This window comes from Mustela putorius, unplaced genomic scaffold (assembly GCF_011764305.1).
Source record: "Mustela putorius furo isolate JIRA1106 unplaced genomic scaffold, ASM1176430v1.1 tig00000508_pilon_pilon_pilon, whole genome shotgun sequence".
Classification (NCBI taxonomy): Eukaryota; Metazoa; Chordata; class Mammalia; order Carnivora; family Mustelidae; genus Mustela; species Mustela putorius.
The window spans coordinates 18,664,421-18,678,773 of NW_025421402.1; the positions used below are offsets into that span (position 1 = coordinate 18,664,421).

General features: G+C 41.2%; 1 protein-coding gene across 1 annotated transcript in view; it reads right to left on the minus strand.

The window, feature by feature from the left end:
* The window catches only part of EPRS1 (glutamyl-prolyl-tRNA synthetase 1), a 68,629-nt gene extending 59,967 nt beyond the window's left edge, over positions 1 to 8,662 (minus strand). The window contains exons 1-4 of the mRNA XM_004751458.3: positions 8,471 to 8,662; positions 4,290 to 4,374; positions 1,776 to 1,875; positions 715 to 871 (exon numbers count right to left, since the gene is read on the minus strand). Of these exons, the coding sequence (XP_004751515.1) occupies positions 715 to 871; positions 1,776 to 1,875; positions 4,290 to 4,374; positions 8,471 to 8,516 (388 nt within the window). The 5' untranslated portion in view covers positions 8,517 to 8,662. The remainder of the gene's footprint in view (positions 1 to 714; positions 872 to 1,775; positions 1,876 to 4,289; positions 4,375 to 8,470) is intronic.
* Positions 8,663 to 14,353: the final 5,691 nt, after the last annotated feature.

Genomic DNA, 14,353 nt, shown 5'->3' on the forward strand with positions numbered 1-14,353 from the left:
ATGACAATTTGGAGAAAAGTTTTAGCCACAAAAATAGTAAACACAATTTTAAAAACCCCACATGATACAACTTTAAAGAATGATAAAACTTTCTGGCATATTTGCTTTTTTTTTCTCTCTCCAAGAAAATGGAGAGAGAATTTCTTCTCTCCAAGAAAATTCAAGTCCTCTTTATACCTCTCATCAATCCCATAATCTTACCCTATTGCCAACTAGTCAGAGAATCCATGACCTCCAAAAGGAACAACTCCAGCTCACCCCCTCCAACACACAAACACCCTCCTACTAAGTAATCAGAGACAATAATGCCTGGAGTAAAGGAATGGCTGAGACAGGAGAGGTGCTGACATAAATGGGATGAGGGCTTCTTCAGCAGGACCAAGGTCAGCCTTCCAAGCAGAAGGGAGCTGGGTTAGTGAGAGACAGAAGACGTCTCGGGACAGCAAAGTATTAGGAATTCCTACGTGTGGATAGGAATGAAACAGCCAAGACAGTCATTCCTTTGCAAGGAAGTCCTAAGTGACTCTCGTTCTACACAAACACACACTCACATGTCTGAGTTTATTCGTATATAAATAAATAAATGTGTGTGTGTGTGTGTGTCTGTGTGTGTGTATTTAGAAAACTATATGTAGAGAGAGACATGGACACTTCTTACCCAGCAAAATATCAAGCAATAAAAATACAGCACTCTTCAGGAAGAATAAATTGTACCTTTTAGGGTGGCCCAAACACATAAATCTGCTAAGCTCAAGGAATTTCCAACTAAATATGTTCTCAGAGACAGGCAATGATTGAGCTCGTTGATTGCAGAAGTAAACAAACTACATGAAGACAATTTTGTAGCACTGAACTCCAACCAGTGATCAATCTGTGGACATAAAAGATCGAAAAGAAATGTACCTTGCCGTTTAGACTTAAACAAACAAATGAACTCAGAACCATGCCTATCTTATCTCAAATTACTGGGATTTGCCACTGTGTGGATTTAATTCTGGTTGCCTGAGATCTAAAGTGGCATCTACATAAACAAACTTCATTGTTATATTTCTGTGCTTCCCTCACTCCTGCAGGAGTGCAGAGGAGCACTTCGGAGAAGAGAAAGATTGGAGAACTAGCAGCAGGAATAACCCACTTGATCAAAACCAGTAGGTGATACCTAGCCAAACAGATTCAACCACCTGCAAAATTTAAAAGTAAATACCGAGGAAACTATCCTTTGTATACTGACTTTTATAAAACTGAGGAGAACTGAAGCTGAATACAAACAAAAAGCATCTAAATAGCAGTACTGGAAGTTAATCTACAATTGCTGTGATTAATTAAAGTATCACCATGCTTGCTTCGGCAGCACCTATGATAATTAAAGTATATACCGAGAAAGGAGAAGGGGGTCCAAACTGTGTGTGTGACCCTGGGAAAACCTCTTAACTTTTCTAGGCCTGCTGCCTCATCTGTAAAGTTAAGGGATTTGTATGCTATGATCTATACAGTCACATCCAGCCTGAAATTCTAGGAATCTAGGAAGACGACAGCACTCATGGACCCAACAGGACAGCTGGTATGGGATTAAAAGTTCAAACTTGGGAAATATAAGGTTTTTTTTTTGGTTTCCTAAAAATAAAAACAGGAGGAGAATTCCTTAACTAGGTCCATCACTAAACTCCATTACTACCCTTACATAGAGTAATAGTATATAAGCCAACAATAAAATGAAGTGCTCGAAAGAACAGAGCATAAATCAAAATAAACCCAAAGAAATGTTCATCCCTTACCTCAGTATGTTCCAGCAAGTTCGAGCCATAGAGCCCAGCTGTAGTTGCAACTCGAGCCAAGTAGCGAAGTATGGAATTTACATCCGTGAATACCACATTTCTAGAACATAAGCATGCGATAAAATATTACCACAGCTCTAGCAAATCAGGAGGAGTCATGAGCCTTACAAAGGCTTTTATTTACCATGTATTTTTAACTACAGTTTAAAAAAATCTGCCTAATTTATTCCCTACTGTTTCTATCAAACTCCAATTTGTTCTGAATGTTCGGCTAAACCAAACAATTCAGGTCAGAGTAAACTATCTATAATGCTTTGTCCTTCTAACTATTGTCTATCTGTGGTGTAACTACGAAAATATAACTGGGATGGCAAGAAAACAGTGATTTAAATAAATTAAGGCAGAGAAGTCAAGGATACTCAGTCATGAAGAGGCTAGTTTTATATACTTCCAAGTAAGAGGACAGCTCAAACCCCACCAAAATTGTTCTGTAGAAATTATTTTTTTAAGAGACACACAACCAGGGGCGCCTGGGTGGCTCAGTGGTTTGGGCTGCTGCCTTTGGCTCGGGTCATGATCTCAGGGTCCTGGGATCGAGCCCCGCATCGGGCTCCCTGCTCCGCAGGAAGCCTGCTTCCCTCTCTCTCTCTCTGCCTGCCTCTCTGCCTACTTGTGATCTCTGTCTGTCAAATAAATAAATAAAATCTTAAAAAAAAAAAAAAGAAAAGAGACACACAACCATAAGGAAAAAGAAACTAAGGAGAAGAAACAGTCACAATAAAGTTTACGAAGCTAGACAGCAGATGGATTCAACAGGTCTGAAGAAACTGAATTTTAAGTGGGTAGTGGATAAAGCTGAAAACCAACCCAACCTAAATTTTAGAATCCACAAAAGAGTCATGAATCAATGGAAGCAAAAGTGAAATGGGGCTAAAATAAGAAGGGATAGAAAGTTTATTTACTAAGTGGTGGGAAACAGACACCATCAAGCCCTGTTCTGCTCAGCTGAACCACTGCTTTTACTCAATCGTGGCCAAAACTGAAGCCTTATTCTCTAAGGGTTTTTTCAAGAAGGATTTCAAGTTTTCACATTGAAAGGAGACCAAGCACCTAGTGGAAGACATTAAAAAAGAGACCCACAGAGGGCACCAGCTCGGCTCAGTCAATATAACATGTGACTCTTGATCTTGTGGTTCAGAGTTCAAGCCCCACATTGGGTGTATAGATCACTTAAAAATAAAATCTTAGGGCGCCTGGGTGGCTCAGTGGGTTAAAGCCTCTGCCTTCGGCTCGGGTTATGATCCCGGGGTCCTGGGATCGAGCCCCGCATCGGGCTCTCTGCTCAGCGGGAAGCCTGCTTCTACCTCTCTCTCTGCCTGCCTCTCTGCCTACTTGTGATCTCTGTCTGTCAAATGAATAAATAAAATCTTAAAAAATAAAATAAAATAAAATCTTAAAAAAAGAAGGGGGGTGGGGTTATGGACATTGGGGAGGGTATGTGCTATGGTGAGTGCTGTGAAGTGTGTAAACCTGGCGATTCACAGACCAGTACCCCTGGGGATAAAAACTTATTATATGTTTATAAAAAATTTTTAAAATAAATAAGTTTTAAAAAATGACCCACATCAGAGCATATTACTGTGAAATTTCAGAATACTGAATCAAAAGAAAATATTCCTACAAACCCCTGAAGCCACACAGAAAAGATCAGGAATCAGAGAGGCTTCCAAAGAAAGAGAACAAAACAAACAATTATTCCATGGAAAAGTAAGAGTTTTACACAAAAAAATAATCATAATATGTGGCTTAGCAGTAAATAAAACGTGCTAGGCCATTACAGTGTAAACACAGAATGGAAACCTAACCAACATGATGATACTGGGAGGAAGGAGGAGATGGGAATAGGAGGGTGTGTGCGAGTATCTGTTTTTATGTATCTTGCTCTTTTCCCATACAAGTCTCTCTGTCAGTTTATTATGGACCTTTTAAACACATTTCAAATCTGTATCCTGCTTGAGAATACCCTGGAAAATTTCTTTCAGTTTAGTCCATATTTTATTATGTGGTGAAGTATTTTTTAAAAACTCTGAAACCAGATTATATCTATTCCTCAGTTTCATTAAACTAAAATTAAGGATAATAATATCTTCCTTTCCAGTTCTTTTTATTCTTCTCAGTGGGTTCGTGAAAAACAAGTTCAATCTTCCATAAATCCTGAGATGCGAATGATTCACTTTAATCAGGAACATACACTATATGCTCATTCTAGAAAGCTGTGAAAACCGAGAAGTAAAAAGGAAAAAAAACTTTCTATATGTTTCTTTTAGATTATAAGTGGGATCAGATAGCTTGCTGACAAATCTAAGTCTCTGAATATACTTTTTTTAAGAATGAGGAAGAAAAGCACAATTCTTTCTAACCTACCAACAAGCAAATAAAACAAGCACAGAACACTGAATTCTGAATATTTAAAAAATCCCGTTCAGTACTGAAAACAGATACAAAAGTACTTACTCAGACACATGAAGAATATTCTCTTTCCCTTCTTCAACAGAAATGCTGACATTGTCTTTCACATGTTCTACGGCCAGCAAAGCTCCTAAGTGAAATGAGATGAAAAGATGTTTCTTTATTAACAATGTAGTATTTAAAACCTGAATCATAAAGCAGTAAGAATGACTCAACAAACCAATACTGAGTCCTACGAGGAGTAAACTTCTTTCCCAGAAGTCTATAAAAAGAAAGGATCCTCTTCCAGTCTTGGGAAAATAACATATCAGAAACTATTCACTGGCATAGTCCAACTGCTTTTGCATATGTTCAGCTTCCAGTTAAGGGCAGCGAAATACATCCTATTCCTCCCTCAGGAGACAAGAAATGAGAACAGTGCCTTGTATAAAAACTACTGTTAATAGCATCTGAGTAATTACTATGTGGTAGGCACTGTGCTAAAATGCTTTACAGTCATTAAAATTTTTAATCTTTGTAGTGATCTTATAGAGGGAGTCATCTTTATCTTCCTTTTACAGAAGAGGAAACTGAAGCTTGAAAAGATTAAATACTGAACCCCAAGTCCTTAACTAAATATGTGGCACTCAGGAACTGAATGCAAGCCTAAGACGATCCAGAAGTTAAACTCTAAAACACAGTATAATCTGCCTCGCAACACCTATTAAATATCCTAAATTGATTCATTAATCTTTTGTCCTGGAAAAGGACATGAACCACCAGCACCCAGATATTGATTTCTTTTTTTTTTTTTTTTTTAATTTATTTGACAGACAGAGATCACAAGTAGGCAGAGAGGCAGGCAGAGAGAGGAGGAAGCAGGCTCCCTGCTGAGCAGAGAGCCCGATGCGGGGCTCGATCCCAGGACCCTGGGATCATGACCTGAGCTAAAAGCAGAGGCTTTAACCCACTGAGCCACCCAGGCGCCCCCAGATATTGATTTCTAAAATGAAGCTCCACCAGAAACAGGGCTGTGGCAGGGAAGGTACAAGACAGATCTGGAAAACCTTGCACTAGAAAGCAAGAGGTAATCAAACAGATAAACCAAAAGGACACAGAGGCCAGCTTAGAGGGGCTCCCACTGGCTAACAGTAGCAATTTAACCACTAATATAAATGATACAAGTTTTAGTGTATCCGTACAACAAAATCCTACAGGGCAAATAAAAACCATGAAGTGTTGTCACAGGCAGTAAGACAGATGAATCCCAAAGCATTATCCTAGGTACAAAAAGAATATATACGATATGATTCAGTGTACATGAAATTCTAGAAAAAAAAAAGAACAATAATGACAGAAAGCAGATCAGTGGCTATCAGGGACCAGAGATGGGGAAAGGGAATTGACTGCAAAGGAACATAAGGAAACTTTCTGAAATGAGAGAAATATTCTCTATCATTACTGCGGTGGTTACTGTACATATTTGTCAATCTTAAATTGGTGAAGTTTAGTAAATGCACATTATAGCTTAATAAAACTAATTTTAAAAAATAAAAGTTTTAAATTAAAAGAATAAAAGTAAATAATACACATTATAACCTGAGTAGATTTTGTTATGAAAATTTTTTAAAGGAAAAGAAAAAAGATCCTCTGACAGAAAAATGCCAACTAATACATGTAGAAGGAACGGAACTGGAAGGTGACCTTTTGGCATGTTAATGATCATCAAGTTGGTCAGGAAGCATCAGTGGATGCTGAAACCAGTAAACGAAGGTTTGAGTGGCATGTTTACATGGTCCTAAAGCATCTCCCCACAAAATGCCTGTCAAATGCAAAGAGAAGGGGTGCCTGGCTGGCTCAGTGGCTTAAGCCTCTGCCTTCACCTCAGGTCATGATCCGAGGGTCCTGGGATAGAGTCCCATGTCGGGCTTTCTGTTCAGCAGGGAGCCTGCTTCCCCCTCTCTCTCTGCCTCCCTCTCTGCCTACTTGTAATCTCTCTCTGTCAAATAAATAATTTTTTTTTTTAATGCAAAGAGAAAATTTTGCAGTCCATAAAGCTGGCTGGCACCATCTTAAATAATCAAGGTTAGACCATCAGTAATGGAAAAATCAAATTCATGCACCAATTAATGGGCTGTAGTGAAGAAAAACAAATCACTTGTGTGCTACTCTTGCCAAAGATGTGTAGCTGAATACAGCCACAAGGAAACCTCAAACAATCTGATGGGGACATTCTTCAAGTAACTGGTCTTTAGTCTTCAGAGAGGTCAAAGCTAAGAGGGCCAAGAGAAGACTGAAAAAACATTCCAGACTGAAAGAAACTGGAGAGACATGACAAGGAGGTGCAGCGCTTGATTCTGGATTTTGATCCCTGTACTGTTAAGAGTGTTGCTGAAACAATTAGTGTTGGAATATGAACAGGGGCTATGCGTTAAATGGAAGAATGGTATGAATGTGTACTTGCTGATTTTGATGGTCCTGTCAGGTCATGTGAAGAGCTTCCTTGCTTGAGAGCTGTAGGTTGGTCTATTCCTGATGCTGAAGCTGTCCAGTGGTTCAGGGGGAAAAAAGTACTCAATTCTATTCTTGTACCTTTTTAAGTTTGAAATTATTTTAACATTTAAAAAAAAAAAAAAAAGCTTCACGTGCTGAATGCATGTCAAACAGGGAAATTCCAGCAATGCAATCTGTTTTTCTAAATGTTTCGTTCAATCTTTAGAGATGTGCTTTAATCAAACAGTGGAAAGAATTAAAAAACAAAAAAAGAGGGAAAAGCAAACATACATACACTCTATCACTGGTCTACACTTCAAAATGACAATAAATTTCTTGAAGATCCTCTGTTCTTCCAGAACAGTCAGAATGTGGTAACCAAGGAAACAGGGTGACTCGCTAAGTAACATTAGTAAACACTATAGCTATGGAGTATCTCAAATACGACAGGAATTTTACCTACATCTCATTTAATTCTGGCAACCAACCCTATGTAGAAAATACGTTTCCTCCTTTCTTAACCAAAGGAACTGTGGGAGAAGCCAAACATGCAACCTGCCAAGGTTCCACAACTGGTAAATGGCAGCCAGGATTGGACCCAAGTCTCCAGGAACCAAATGTTTCTGCTCTTAACCATGAGACCACACTGTCTAGTACTTTCCAGCCCCAAGAGGAAACCCATTTTTTTTTTTTAAAGTTTATTGATTTGTGTGAGGTTAGCCCATAATTACTGGAACCAATATGCTAAATCATCAGCATTTTAAAAATACATAAAATGGCTATTAAGTTGTGGGTTGTATGCCAAAAGACTGGCTGGCTTGGACTGTAGAGCGGGTGACCTCGCTGTTGAGTTCCAGCCCCATGTTTGGTGTAGAAATTACCTAAAAATAAAACCTTTAAAAAAAAAAAAAAAAGGACTTATGAGTCTATACTACGCATACACATTAATAGGAGATTAATAAACTACTAAAATTCTTTTGTGCAATTTCCCAAAGTAATAAAAAAGGAGAAATTCTAAGCGATCTATCGACAACAACGTCGGCCCCACAGAAAAGGCAAATCTAAATAGAACTTAACACGTACTCGCAAGGGAACAGGTCCGACGTTTACTCTGGCGCTGACCACATCCACAAGGGTGTGCAGGAAAGGAACCCGATCAGTCCGCAGTGTACTCGAGCGTTCTAGCAATTACCCTGCCACCATTAATTAAAAATAAATGCAACCTCGGTGGTAATGCAGCCTCAGCTACTACACTGCCTTGTTCCCTCTGAACCCGACGAAGCATAAGGTAGTCAAGGGGATTAGAGATCTTTTCGGAGAGGAGGGAGGAAGGGAGAGGTCAGTGAAGGGGGGTGTGCTGACAGAGGGGGACGCGGAGACGATGGGATCGTAACTTTCCAAACGGCATTTCTACCGGCAGCTCGAGGTCTCCAGGGAAAGCCATTCCCAAAAAAGGGAGAGGGGAGCTGGCGGAGAGTCATCCCTCTTAGAGAAAAGGTCCGAAGCTGAGCGACGTGTCGCCCTGCCTGGGCTCACACCACGCCTCCCTCCACGCCCGAGAAAACTGTCTTCGGGAGCAGATCCGCATGCCAGGAGGGCGCAGAGCTTACTCCGCGCACAGTTTCGAGGAGCCGGCAGGCCTCATCTCCCAGACCGTGACCGCCGCTGCGCAACGCCGGGCGCGGCGACCTTCCCTGCCCCGCACCCTCCCCGGCTGATGCAACCCCCGCACGTCGGCGGCCTCGGCCCCTTACCCAGCGGAGGGTCTCCTGCATTCACGGTCAGACAGAGCGTCGCCATCTCCGCCGGCCTGCGGCTACCTCTCAGCGCGCCTGCCTGGCCGTCAGAACCTCGCCGAACCCCGCCGAAAGCAAGAAGCTGCAACGTGTGCGCGCGCCGGACGCTGCCGCAGCCTTCGCCCCTCCCCTGCGTCGTGGCCGCCGCCGTCTTCGCGCACACCGCGGTGCGTCATCGCCGTGCGCCGTCTCGGCGCGGTCACGGGAGTCCGCGGCTTCCGACCCCGCCCCTCTGCATCAGGGAACGGGAGGGCCTGCGTGGCGACTCGCGCGGAGGGGGGAGACGCTGCAGCGAACGAGACTTTACGACACTTCGTAAAGCGAGAACAAGTTTCGAGACCGCTCCTACGGTGTGCGAGCCGTGCACGTGAGTCCCGGAACAGAACACGGCAGTGGAGCAGAGTGTCGTACGGAAGAATCGTGGAAGCGTGCAGAGCACGCCGACAGCCCCGGTTCCGCTGGGGATCGGGGAGCTTTTCTAATGTTTCGTATTTTTCAAAAGAAGAATGGAATTCCAAGAGTTATTTTCGTACGTGAAAATAGTGTTTATTTATGAAAGACATTACTAAAAGCCGGTGCCCGAATTGGTGTTAGCTTTGCCTGGACTCTGCAAGTGTGCCTTTCACAGGGTCATCGGATTTCTTTTTCCGTGTGTGTGTGCATGTGTGTTCTCTCCAAAAGCTGGTAGTCGAATCGAGGGGCAAAGCATTAATTGCAGAACAGCTCAACCTCATCACTCCACTACCACCATCAGATGCCCCACGGCATTAGGTGGGGTCGCTTGGTGTTGCTTAACTGGAAGCTAGGGTGGAGGAAGATGTAGAAGGCTTCACTCACCTGATGCCTGCGGTGGGAAGTCTGGAAACCTAGACTCAGCTGGACCCCACTCCCTGTCCATAGTTTCTTAGATCTGCTCCGTGCGAACCTCCCAACAGGGTAGTAAGACTTCTTACAGGGTGTCTGGGTACCGTGAGAGTGAAGGTTCCAAAAGACCAAGTTGGAAAGCTTCCACGTTCCTGCCGATCTAGCTTTGGAAATAACACAGCATCACTTTTTCGACACTTGACTGGTGACCAGTGAGTCCCACAGGGCCCACCCAGATACAAAAGAGGGGACTGCACAAAGGCTTGAATACCAGGCAGTTTGGTTCACTGGGGTAAATAGTAGATTAAATTGTGTCTCCCGAGGAAAGATACGTCCAAGTCCGATCCCTCAGTCCCTGTAATGTGACTATTGGGAAATAGAGTTTTTGCATATGTAGTGAAGTTAAGGATCTAGAGATTAAATCATCCTAGAAGGAGAGGGGAATTTGACACACAATAATGAAGTCATAGAGACACAAAAGGAAGTACTTAACAACAGGTCAGGTTGAAAGTCAGGATGTCTGCATCATCCATTTCAAAAGTTTTTTACTGAATTAAACCCACTGATACACGTGAACTGAACATCACGGCCAACAGGCTCTAGGGAAAAATGATGCATCCGTTTCTTCAGGACTTGGGTAATGTTAACAAACTTAACCTAGCCAATAATTCAGTAAACACTGAAGAAAGTAACGAGGGTTAATTCCTAGGTGGAAAGCCAAGCAGGAGGAACAGTAAGGATTACTTCCCAGTTGCGCTCCTAGCAGCTCTGTTGTACTGGTTCCAATGAACACAGTCTATTTCAAAGGGCAGTGGGACCAGGAATTTGATAAAGAACATACTGAAGAAGGAGAATTTGGGCTGAACAAAAATATGAGCAAATCTAAGCAGATGATGAAACAAAGCAAGGTCTTTAGTTTTGCCTTCCTGAAGGATGTACAAGCCAAGATCCTGGAATACTGTAAAAAGGCAAGCATGACTGCGCTGATCTAAGCAGGACTGATCATGCAGATCTACGCAGGATTTTGCTGCTGCCAAGTGAAGTACGTGATCTGCAGAAGCTTAAAGATAAACTCACCGCTAAAACCTTGATAACCTGGGCAACTTGTAGAATACGAGCAAGAGAGGTGTCGATTTGTACTTCCCTCTGTTCAAAATGGAAGAGAGCTCTGATGTCAAGGCCATGCTGGGAGCCACGGGCCTAGTGGCTGCCTTCAGTCAATAGGGCATGACCAGGAGCCAGGGGTCTGAAGCATCTAAAATCCTAAAACAAGTCCCTTGTGGAGGTGATAGCAGGGCACAGAGTCTGCAGCTGACACTGGCATGGAAACTTACAACATCATTGCCAATTCATGAAAATTTCCATTGTGATCACCCTTCTGTTCTTCAGTCACATTCAAACCAACGGTACTTTTTTCTTTGGCAAAGCCTCTTCTCCCTAGATGCTATCAGCCAGTCACTACTTTTGGTGAAAGCTCACAGATTTGTTCCAGTAAATTGACTGCTAGAAATAATTTTGTTTTTCCTTTCTAATACCACATATAACCAAGAATTTAATAGTCGAAATAGCATGTCCACCTATTTCTCCACATACATGTAAACCTGCACTGTCTCTAAAAAAAATAATAAAACCCTTGGACAAAACATGCAGCTTCAAGATTGGACAAAAGGATATTTCAATACTGCATCTTCTGAAGTCGAAATATTGTTTGTGAACTGTTTTATATTTAACTAAATTACAACTGCTCTTCAAACTTACTAATCCAAACTCCTCCATTTCTTTGAATTCAAGTGATATCTGGGACCTTTATGTAACTATTTTCCTTTATTTTATAAAACATCAGTAAACCAATTCAAAAAAGAATATTAGCATATCTTTTATCTGTTTGCGCCACTTTCCTTTTGCCTGAAATTATTAACCCCCCAGATTTTTTTTTTAAGATTTTATTTATTTATTTGACAGAGAGAGATCACAAGTAGGCAGAGAGGCAGGCAGAGAGAGAGAGAGAGGAGGAAGCAGACTCCCCGCTGAGCAGAGAGCCTGATGCGGGACTCGATCCCAGGACCCTGAGATCATGACCTGAGCCGAAGGCAGCGGCTTAACCCACTGAGCCACCCAGGCGCCCAACCCCCCCGGATTTTTATATGACAGACTTCTTACTCAAATCTCAGACCTGAATATACCTGCATATATCCCTTTTGCTTTAAGCTTTTAATTATTGCTAATCTCGCATTTCTTATCTATAGCCTTTCAGACATAATACTTACAGATTCATGTCTTTTAAACATATAAACATAATAGTGAGAAATGGACCTGTTACCTGTTTGGCCTTGTTAAGATGGTCCCATAACCTGTTTAACCTCATATTCTCCATTGATGGTCTATCTCTACTAGTAAATTAGATAAAATGCTCTACTTGAAAACAGAGTAGTTTTGGATCTTTTGTTACTTTTCCTGTTTTAAATTTCTCCTTCTAAAATCACTTGGCAGAAACCTCCTTATGCTGCTGCCCCTTCAGTTCCTATGTTCTGGCCATTTTATTACGTATCAGTTTTATTTATAATTAGAGACTCATAATTTCATTTAAACATACAACAATGAAAGAGCCTTTTATTTTTCCTGGTCATAGGATCATAAATGGCCACGAGATACTTTTTTCTAATTGTATGGAAACACTTCAATAAAGTTACATGAGGCAATGGTTAGAGGGGGTGGGGAAAGAGATTTATAAAGTGCTTTATCATCCCATTAAGACGAGAAAACTTGTATTATCATGCCCAGCATTATTTTATGACTACTGGGAACTCTAAGGTGAAAGTCACATTCCTCCCTGGTTGTGGGACCTTCCACTCATCAACTTATATACCTCATGTAAATCAGATTTGGTCACAGATTCCATGTAGGTACTAAGCAATGTGTTTATGCAATGCTAATACTAAGATAGATTATACGGATAGCTGCCCTCTCCCAAACATACTCCTCTTGGTCAATATGACTTTTAAGATTTCTTTGATGTTATTTTCACAAGGGTCCAACAGAGTTTCCAGAACATCAAAGATGCACAGTCACTAAATATTATGGAGTGACTGAATCATATATGATATATAGGGATATATAGCTGTTTATTTGCTGAGAACTCTTTGGGTCTCTTTGCAAAACTCTTTTCATATTGAGTGTCTTTTACCATATGATACACCAGGGAATGCACGAAGAATACTGAAATCATTTATTCAACAAACAAGTGGTGCCTGGGTGGCTCAGTCAGTTAAGCGTCTGACTCTTGATTTTGGCTCAGGTCATGATCTCAGGGTCATGGGATGGAGCCTTGTGTCAGGCTCTGCACTCGATGGGGAGTCTGCTTGGCATTTTCTTACTCTCTTCTCTCTTCCCCACCTCTAAAATAAATAAATCTTTTTAAAAAATGAATAACCAAATAAACTGTTTTTCAACACCTTCAGTGATGAGGAACTTACTACCACCCAAGACAGCCCCCTCTGTTTCTAAACACCTATTAATTACTATTAGATACACCTGAATCCCCAGAGGGTCTGCGGACCAGTTCTGGGGTCCTCCACATGACAACTTTTCATACACTGAAGGCTGTCATGATATCTCCCCATCTTTGTTCTCTAGGCCAGACGTCTCCAATCATTTCAGTAATCCTTCAAATGATATTTTAATTGATCCCAGCTGCTCTCTTCCAAACATGCTCCAGTTACTCAATGTGCCTTTTAAAATGTGATCAAAATGGAACAAAATGTTCTGGGTGTGGTGTGATCAGGGCAGAGTGCAGGCAGAAGCACTGTCTCTTTTATCCTGTCCATCACAATGCTATTAATGGATACCACACTAACTCTTTACAGTCACATTAAACTGTTGACTCCTATTAAGATTGTAAACAATTCCAAGATAGCTCAGAAATAAAACCATATTTATAAGGTCAATTAATCTACAAGAAAGAAGGCAAGAATATAAAATTCTTGTATATACAAGACTATACAAGCCTTTTTAATGAATGGTGTTGGTAAAACTGGACAGCTGCATGTAAAAGAATGAAATTGGATCCCTTTCTCACACCATATACAAAAATAAACTCAAAATGGATTAAACCTAAATATAAGACCTGAAACCATAAAAATCCTAGTGAGAACATAGACAATAATTTTTCTAACATCAGCCATAGCAACATTTTTCTAGATACGTCTCCTGAGGCAAGGGAAATAAAAGCAAAAACAAACTATTGGGACTACATCAAAATAAAAGCTTTTTCTGCTTAGCAAAAGAAAAAAAATCAACGAAACAAAAGGCAAGTGAATAAATGAAAGTTTGCACAAAGTACAAAAGTAGCTCAGAGGATAGAAACTGATTATCCATGGTGAGCTGGAGAGGGAGGAAAAAATAGCAATGGAAAGCTCCCAATAAGAGATGGCATATCTAGGGGATGGAAAAAGGAGTTTACAGGAAGAACATGAGCTAGAGCCTGGAGTCATGAAGCCGTGCATACTTAGAAAACTGGCCAGTTCGTTACTGTCAGAATGTAAACTATTTTGCAATGAGAGATTACAAGGCTAGAATGATAGGCAGACACTAAATTATAAAGAGTTCTGAGGAGCCAGATTTTATCCCGTGATAGGGAATCAGTGAAGAGTTTTAAGTGACACCGAGAGAGATGATTAGGATTGCATTTTACAAGGACCACTGCAGCGACAATATGGCAGATGGACTGGAGTGTGCAGAAATGGTGGCAGAGAGACCAGTGAAGATGTGAATACAATAGTCTATGTGAGAGAAGATAAAAGATGAAGGCCTAAACCAAGGCAGTAAAAATAAGAACTGACAACAGAGAGCAAGTTCCAGACATAGTGACTGGATGAGATCCTGGGGAGGGATTAGTGGCAGGGAAGCAGGTGTGTCTACGTTTATCACCAGACTTCAGGTTGTATAACTGGCTGGACAGTGATGTCATCATCTAAGAAG